General features: G+C 36.0%; 1 protein-coding gene across 1 annotated transcript; it reads right to left on the bottom strand.

Moving 5' to 3' along the window:
* Positions 1-5,133: 5,133 nt before the first annotated feature.
* LOC132316153 (putative F-box protein At1g32420) lies at positions 5,134-6,291 on the bottom strand. The gene has a single exon (XM_059814665.1). It carries the CDS (start codon positions 6,289-6,291, stop codon positions 5,134-5,136), a length of 1,158 nt encoding a protein of 385 aa, XP_059670648.1.
* Between the last annotated feature and the right edge of the window lie 3,039 nt (positions 6,292-9,330).

The raw sequence follows: 9,330 nt of genomic DNA, 5'->3' as shown, positions 1-9,330 counted from the left end.
CCTCTTTTAAAGGTAGAGCCTGCTCTACTTCCTCTAGAGCAGGCTTTACTCATGGGAGAGGCGGCTCCTCCCTCCATGGAGCCGTCTCTCTTCCCCTATGAGCCTCAGTTCAATTATTTCTCCGTTTCCAACCATTCTGCTTCTTCTCCGGCCTTTTTCCACCATTCAATTGATTTCAAAAACTGATCCTAAAGGTCTTATTAATACCAAAGAGTATCCCAATGATTTGAAAACAACAATTAAAATCAACTACAGAAATTAAAGTTGCGACCGAATTAACATGTGTTAAGAACAAAACTAAAACTATTTTTCAACAACAATTCTACTGAACTTAGGAGCCTTATAAAATTTAATTAATTCAAGGTCTTAATAACACCTAAAATCAACCTTCTAATCCTTCTGTGAAACCCCAGAATCAACAGAAACATTCCCATGCTCCAAAGTAACAAACAGTTCGTAGAAGAGTTTACAGAACATTCACTATTGAAGAGAGCCTGCTCTAAGTTTTAAAGAGCAGGCTCTTTTGAGCCTGGAGCCGGCTCTATAGGTCTTAGAGACGGCTCTTTAAGCGTGGGAGCCGGCTCCCACATCCATGGAGCCGGCTCTCACCTCATTTGAGAGCCTCCGTCCCCGTTCTGCTCCGTTTCAGCCTATCTGCTCCACCTCCGGTCATTCCAGTTCCTCTGTTTCTCTTAAATACTAAACTTACTAGTCTTATAAATACCTAGTATCATTCCAATGGCCTATCTACAGTGGTTGGAAACAATTACAGAGGCTAAAATTGCAACTAACTTAAAACACTTTAAGAACAGAATGCCAAAACGAAAGCATGCATAAATTTTGTTTTACATAATTGATATCAACACCTACAGATCATTGATATAACATGTACTAAACATATAATTTCCAATTAATGTTCAATTAAACCCTAGAGACTATCTAGGTGCACAGAACACAAGCCAAAGGGAAGGAGAAAGAGAAGAACTTGCCTACAGTTTTGGTCTCAAAACTTTGTCGCCGTCTTCCTAATTTTCGGCAAACACTAACCACCTTCAAGCCTCCCATGGTTTTGTTTTAATCCACCATAACTCTCCCTTGGTCCTCTCTTATTTCCTCCCTGACAATCCTTACAATGCTCTGTTCCTCTACCCTCTGTTTTTACAGAACAACTCTACGTGTATGCTATGTGATATATCGTAAACCCTAAGCTTAAAGCATAATGGTATATTTATAGGCTTAATACCAAAACCCTAATCCTTGTCATAATAGAGACAAAGCCCTAAACTTAATCCTAGTCGGCCCATAATAAAGCCTACGATTAAATTCTATGTCTGCTACACCAGATGACGTCCCAAAACTTGTAGTAAAAATAACTTAATATATTTAAAAACTCACGTAGTTTAATTCACATAAGAATTCCAATAAGTCAATAAATGCAAATAAACAATTTCAATTAAATCACTATAATGCAATTAATTCAATTAATGCAAATAATTCAAATAAATCAAATAATAACACAAATAAATAATTTGACACATGAACACTTAGCCACAAAATAAATAAATAAAATAAAATAAAAATGCACATAAAATAACATTTAAATTCCAATTTATATCCCTTTCAAATTAGGGGTATTACAGGGATTGAGTTGGTTAGTCAAGGATGAAATTGAATTTGTAAAAGTTATTGAGAAAAGGCTTTTTAAGAAAGAAAGGGCCGGAAGTCGCGATCCGATGGCTAACTTAACCTAGAGGGAACACGTGCTGGTTTAGGACATGTATAGTTGAACAAACTAGGCTCCAAATGGTCGTCGGTTTTGAGGCCAGGGATGGTTAGTCAATTTTGTCTTGGTAAAGTTGATTAGCGATTTTCGATGTGAGTATTGTGAGTTGGGTTGGAGTCGGGATTGAATGGCATTGCATGACTCATTATCATTGACATTGATTATATATCTTGTTATATATGAGTTGTTTAGGAAATTATGTATTGTCCACATTCTATGTTTCCCGATATAGAATTTCCAATCAAAGTATGTGTTTTAGGCAATTCCTACTGAACCATTGTGCTCAACCCATATTTATCATTTTTAGGAACCGGAAAGGAAATAGTGGAGGATGCACCCCCACAGGCGTAAATGTTGATGTAGTGTCTCCTGGCTTCTCTCTTGTACAAGACTTGTGTAAGATGGTCACTATTCCATGAGGGCTATTCATTTTGTGTTTAATGTAATCTTGTTGGTAATGACATATTTGTAATCTCAAACTTGTACCCATATTCTTTTGATGACCAAGTGTATTTTGGTCTACATGTAATGACCTTATTATTATTTTTGTAAATTGGAATGTAATTAATGAACTTAGTTAAACATTTATGGATGATAATATAATTCGATCATAAGAATCAACTAGATGGTTATTAGCATATTTATTATGTGATATTGTAAGTTGGGACAGGTATTACAGGTTTCAAGTGACCATATATTTCCTAATTCAAAGGCAAAAAAAATGACTCAAATGAGCAAAAGAAACAATTCTGGGTTCTTTGCGATCTATCGTAGAGGTCCTACGATCAATCACTTTCCATTTTAATTGGATACGAAGTAAGATTATTACCATTTTAATTGGATACGAAGTAAGATTATTACCGAAGCATAGAGAGCATGTTCTATTGCGATCGATCTTTTCCCATTGTGAATGATCTTTTGACCCCTGCAATTGCGATCGATCATAACCTTGACTAGAGCATGCATTGTTCTTTCCCATTTGTGATCAATCCTAGGACCCTTGCAATCGATCGCAAACTTGCATTTCAGAAATTGTGGAATTTATTTCACTGTTCCCCAAAGGGCAAGTATTGGAGCGATCGATCGCAGACCTCCTGCGACCGTTCGCAGTCCCGACTTTATGTATATTTTAGTTATTTGCCTATTTAACCCAAGAACTCATTCAAATCACTTGTAGCCATCGTAGATGACCATTGTACCCATAGTGGGGCATTCTATTCATTATGGTTAGATAAAATGACCACATCACCCTTGAATTGACCTCAGGTTCAGGTAAGGACTCGGCTTATGTTTGCACCACCCAGTATCGATCCAGATTTACCGAATTTGGGTCATTACAGTGCTTGGCATGGCACTGGATCAAGAATTGGGTCTAACTCTATTACTAACTGTAATGGGCTCGGTGTTTCGCGGTCCGACCCATAAGCTTAAGTTATTAGATTGAGCTAACACCCAACCCATTTATATTCATTTTACTTCCCATCTGGATCTGACGTGCGACAAGGCTCCCCTTGCAACACTAGACCAGTGCAGAACCTTCCACTGCCCAAATAGCCATGATATACTGAAGTGACACTAACCAATTAATAGATGAAATAGGCTGGTTCAATTAGGTCCATGCTCTTTGAGCTTCAACTGACTATGGCAAGTGATGTAAAAATTTAAGCATTGAGAAAATGTAGGACTTCAACAAAATATTAGTGACCCATTTCTTTAGTATTCCCCTCCCAAATTCTATGGACCAAAACTTGTGAGATATGTGATTATGTGATGGCTAATTTTGGTGTCAACACAAGTCCAATCGAGTTGTAATTTTTTATTTTTTTATTTTTTTATTTTGAGTCTCAATTTTGAAAGCAGAACAGAAACTGCAAGCATACGTCGATTTGATGAAAACATCATGTAGAATAGGTATGTTGAGTGAGGACACTTCGCACATATATTTGAATTTGGTTGGGACAGAAAAACTAGGTTATTTGTTGAAAATTCAAATTCAGAAAAGTCCCACCAGTCGCATTTTTAGCTACCGGTCCAACTTATCTCGATTGGAAATTTTAAACCAAATTCTATAAAGTCCAACCAGTCGCACTCTTGGCGACTAGTTGCAATTCTCTTATATCTAGAAGGAAATTTCTGTTTTGTTTGTTTTGAACTTACTTTTTAAACCAAACTTATGAGAGAGATCCTTATTAAATTTTAATATATTTTTCAACCTATTTAAGGACTCCCATACCTAGATCATAGAGAATATTATTATTTAGTGTAAGAGTGCTTTTGAGAGTATTTTTCATGAAATATCCCCATAAATAGGATGGTGTTTTGAGTCTGATTAGGATTAAGAGCTTATTGAATATTCAGGTGATTCCATTCAAAAAGCGGGATTTATTTTTTTCTTTTTAACTTTGTGTTTGTAAGGAATGCAAATCAATTGTACTACGAAGGGGGCCGGTTGTTTCCAGTGCAGTTGTGTTCATCCAACAACCCTTGTACAAGGATTGGGAACAATTGAATGAGTAGTCGCAAGAGTAAGCCTACGGAGTTCTGCAATCAGTTCTTCGCAAAGTGGAGCTGGTGTGAATCTGAGGCAAGCTTGTTCTACTTTGCTTCGAGATAGTGGATTCTTTCGCTCGAGACGGCTAATTCTTTTGTGGTTTTTTCCCAATTGGGTTTCCATGCTAAATCCTTGTCATCTCTTGGTTTGCTTTATTTACTTGCGTTGTGTGATTTTTAGTTTTAATTGCGACAAAATTAACATAATCAAAAATCGGATGAATGTGCGAGTTAAACCTATTGATTCCTCCTGGGTTACTATTTTGAATTCAACTTTGACAACCATTCCACATTGTGCAACTCACAAAACTAACTAGCTAAATCAAACATGGAGGTTTATTCATAGTACGTATAGTTGCACAAAATAATCAGTCATCATAAGAGAACAATTCCAAGAGATCAAAACTCACTGTGATTTGATAAAACCATTCAAGACATCCATGTTATTGAACAAGGAAAATTTTGGCATTAATGGCAATCAAAATTATGCATACTTTATATTTTATTCTCCTACAAACAACCACCATAATATTTCTAGAAAACTCGAATAGTCTACGTAGAGTTACCACTAAGTTACAGTTATTGGGTAAAACGTTGCATATTTTCAATGTCTAATACTTTTGCATAATGCAGAGTAAACAAAATGAAAGGATTTGATAACAAGAGATATTTCCAGTATCTAATTGTTATGCACCCTTTTTTTGTCCCCTCTTCATTGTCTCTCCTACAAGAAGCATGCATGAGGAATACAAGCTAGATGCCATGCATAGAAACTTAAAAGTTATAACACTAAGCAGACCCTATAATTCTTGAGGTGTTTGATAATAATGACTGACCGAACGATCAACTTTAGGGCTTTCATTTTCTCCCTTGACCGGTACTAGACTCTCTCTGAACATAAAAACGTCAAGGCAGTGGCCATATCCACGAACTCCAATGTCCTTAATTTCTTTGGTATTAGGGTTGTACAGGATTAACTGTGACGTGCTATTTTCGAAAAAGACCTCACCACTTTTCCAAATGCCAAGTGGCCTCTCAATTTCTAAGATCGGTCCAATAGTTAATGGTTTATTCCAAATACCTTCCTCCTCCATCACCCACAAGTCAAAAATTTTCTCAACTATCTGGTAATCATAGAGGAACATAGCAATAGAATCATTGTACAATAGAAGCTCTCCCCATTGTGGCCCAGTAATATCAGGAGGCGCTCGTAAGTCTCGAAAATTCTCATTGGCCATGTCAAATGAAAGAATCATATAGTAGTCAATATCATTTTCAATGGTCAACCAATAATATGCTCCATTAATGTATGTGTTACACAAAGAATGGAGTATGGAACCCTTTCCGGAAAAATCAACTTCAAAAACCCGCCAAGAATCAGTACGTGAAGTATAAACTGAAACAACTTTATATTTATACTGGTTATCTATTGTATCATCCCAGCAGTACCGTATCCAAACCATCTTGAAATCATTAGTTAAAGGATCCAGCCCTATTCCAAAATTATCAACGAAGGCCGTGAAATGAGGTGGAAGGCCAGAGTGGGGCACTGGGAGGAACCTACATTCTCTTGTGGCAAGGTTCCACATCTCAATATGATCTGGATCAGTACCATCAAAAAGGAAAATAATGCCATTAAAGGGACCTACCATTGTTTCAACATAAGTAGGCAACTGAATATAATCGAGGTGGTGGTATTCATGAGGCGGACTTGCCAGCATTTTGTCTGGAAATAGGCCTAAAACTTTTTTTTCAGTGACTTGATTATAATGTTTAACAATGAGATAAGAACTATTGTGGCAATGGTAGAGGTGCTTGTTAATAAAATTGGAGCTTATGATGGTAGCGTACCAATGTTTGCATACACACCTAAATCGTATTAACGATTTTACCGATAATCTTGAGAGAATCTCAATTATCATATTTTCTGACATAAGATAATCTTCACTATTAGTCATAACTCCCTCTCTCCATTCAGTTGTCGAATCAATTTTCTTTTAGCTGGTACCAAAAAAAATAAAAAATAAAAAATCGTTAAAAGAATTTCCAATCCCAATATCAATTTATAATAAATGAGAACCAAAATATTTAGAGAATGGAAACAGTAGGCCATGTAAACAAAAAACGCAAGTATTCCATGTAAAGGACACGTAACAGATAGAAATCTAGGTATTTCAAGTTTGTTTAAGATCCTCAAATAGAGAAGCTGTGTCGACAATCTTTTTATAAGGAAATGAGGTCAAAGAATATTTTTGGATTTTGTATGTGTAATGCTGCCTAAACAGATGAGTAATGTTGTGGTTATGGAGGAGTTTGGAAATGAAATTAGTATTCTTGCGAGAGTGTACCAATAAACACTTCTGACCCGCAACAATGATATCACAGGGAGTGTTGAGAAAAGCTACATCTCGCTATTTCTTGCATGTAAATTTTAGCACTACTGCTTGTCATTGATCATCTCGTCCAATTAAATTGTCGAACCAATCCATCACATCCTAATACTGCAAGAAGCTTTATGAATAAAAAAAATAGCAAAAATTCAAAATTGAAATCAAAATGAGAATCCATTTAATTGACAATGAATCCAAGGTCTGATAAACTAATTAATCATTTCATTCATGGACATAAGAAAAGCACAACAGCATGTAGAGAGAAATAAGGAAACACATAAGAATAATTACCAAAAAAGAAAAGAAATATACAAGATGCTACTATGTAATTAAATCGACGATGCAACACCATCAATCTGGATTACATGCAACTTCCATATGAAGTGCTACACTCCAGAAGTAATGTTGCTGGAGTGTCAAATCTGAATGTAATATGTTATATGTGTGTTACAGTTTTACATCCCAACACTGTAAGAAGCATCATGCACTGGTTTTTGACCTTTATGTGTTGCAGTTATGAAGAAATTGGGTTGCATGAGAGTTTGGTATTGCATTCTAAATCTAAATTGTACAGAAAAATATAGTACAAAATATGTTCCCAAATGAATCCTGATTCCCTAAGGTGACACATACGGACAAGATATAGACCACAACTTCCTCACAAGAACTCATGGTCATTGATTCATTACCCAATTATTATTATTCTTGCCATCGATATATAAAATGGTGTGATGTCCCATTAAGGGATTAAAATCCTCTTCAGTATACATTTGATGTTGTTCCATGCAGTGCGCCCAAAACAATCACATTTTACATGTTTTAACCTAAGTGGTTCGCTTTGGTAATGGCACAAAAAAAATAAAAAATAAAAAATAAAAATAAAAATAAAAAATAAATTGTTATCTGATAGGTTATAAGAAAGAAAGAGGGTTTTCATTCCTTAAAAAACCCATTCTGGTGAGAACTATCTATCGATCTCATTCTTGTCTGACCATTCGTGCCTCAGATGGGGCAGGACCAAGAGGTCGAATACCTTCTAATGATGGGGTTGGTATTGTTACAAAAAACTTATCCAGGGGTCGGGACAGGGATGGGATGAAAGAACTTCCGATCAAAGAGGGAAAGGTTTAGCAAACCGAGTCCCGGACTCACCTCATTGCCATCCCAATTTATGCAAAAATGTCTTCATAGGGCTATGATTTAATTTGTTGAAAATTACCTCAATGTTTGACCATGTTCCATGAATGGGTGTCCCACAAAATATTTTTCTCTAGCAGGTTATATGTGAAAATCTCTAAGAACATACACTACCACTAACAACCTTTTGAAGGGATGAGTTACGTAAAAATGTGGCAACTCGAGTGTGATGCTTGGAGTTAAAGACTTTGAAACTTAGTTATAATTAGGTACTGTGTTTCAAATTCTTAGTATAATTAGTTTCTATTTTAGAGTTGTATTTCCTTACTTTTTTTTTTTTTTTTTTGTTAGGCAAATCTTTGGCTCTAAGGAAATGTAATTCTTGTCGAATAAGGAATTAGATTTAAGGAAATAGATACCTAGGTTACGGGTTGTGATTTATGAAATTAAGAGAGATGTAGCCCTAATTTTATAGCAGTATGGTGGAGGGAGATAGTCTTAGAAGGGAATTGATGGGTAGAGGTAGTTTAGGGGTTTGGCAGAGTGGAGAGAACATCGATGCGAAAAGAGAGTCTCCAGAAGTGGTACACGATGAAGTGCTCCTGAGCATTTTGGGTTTTCTATATAGTTATAATATCTTTAGATCAATTATAATGGAATCTCTTCTCATCCGTGGATGCAAGCTGGTTTTGGCCTAACCATGTTATATCTTTTGTTAGTGTTTGATTGTTTTATTAATTTTATTGTTGTCGTTTTATCCGTACGCTTTCGATGTCCCAACAATTACGAGGTCCTATGATCCCATTAGATGTCCCTACTCTCCTCACCAAAATCCTCTCTGGTGTACTACTTCTCACGATATTGTGTGGTATAAGATGCAAAGCATGCCACATTACTCACTAATCAAAACGTTTTTGTTGAAAACGAGTTTTGAATCTAGAGATTGTGGAAAGAAGACTTAAAAGGCTGTCATTTTTGTACTTCACAAGGAGTTTTTGAAAAATACATCTACAAGGTCAAAATTTGGCTGCAATTTGGCGTAAATATGTAAAGAAGATTTTGACAGATTTTTTATCGAAATTTGACAGATTTATTCTCCTACAAGTTCTTTGCTGGTGTTGAGAGTACTACTAAGGGTGCTATCTCTTGGTATCTCTCATATGCATGAAGGGTAGTGTTGATTAAATCTATACTTTACTCCATTCAAGCATATTGGTCCCAATATTTTGTGTTGCCAAGAAGAGTTTTTGAGCAGAATAATCATATTTTAAGGTGCTTCTAGTGGTCTAGTGTAGAGATGAAGAAGAGGGGAGCTAAGATTGCTTGGTCAGCCATCTATAGGCCAAGGATCCATGGTGGATTAGGGTTTCTAGACTTAGAACTCTCGAACATCCTTGCAAACCTCAGACACATATGGAAGTTTTACATAAAGAAAGACAGTCTGTGGGTTGCTTAGACTCACAGATACCT

The sequence above is a fragment of the Cornus florida genome, unplaced genomic scaffold (assembly GCF_030987335.1).
Source record: "Cornus florida cultivar Cherokee Brave unplaced genomic scaffold, ASM3098733v1 CherokeeBrave_3.0.0_Hap2_Chr07, whole genome shotgun sequence".
NCBI lineage: Eukaryota > Viridiplantae > Streptophyta > Magnoliopsida > Cornales > Cornaceae > Cornus > Cornus florida.
Note: the sequence above shows the minus strand (reverse complement) of the source record. Positions and strands in the feature narration are given on the sequence as shown.

Excerpts from the sequence above, each read along its gene's own strand:
- LOC132316153 (XM_059814665.1), bottom strand. The coding sequence starts at position 6,291 with ATGACTAATAGTGAAGATTATCTTATGTCAGAAAATATGATAATTGAG.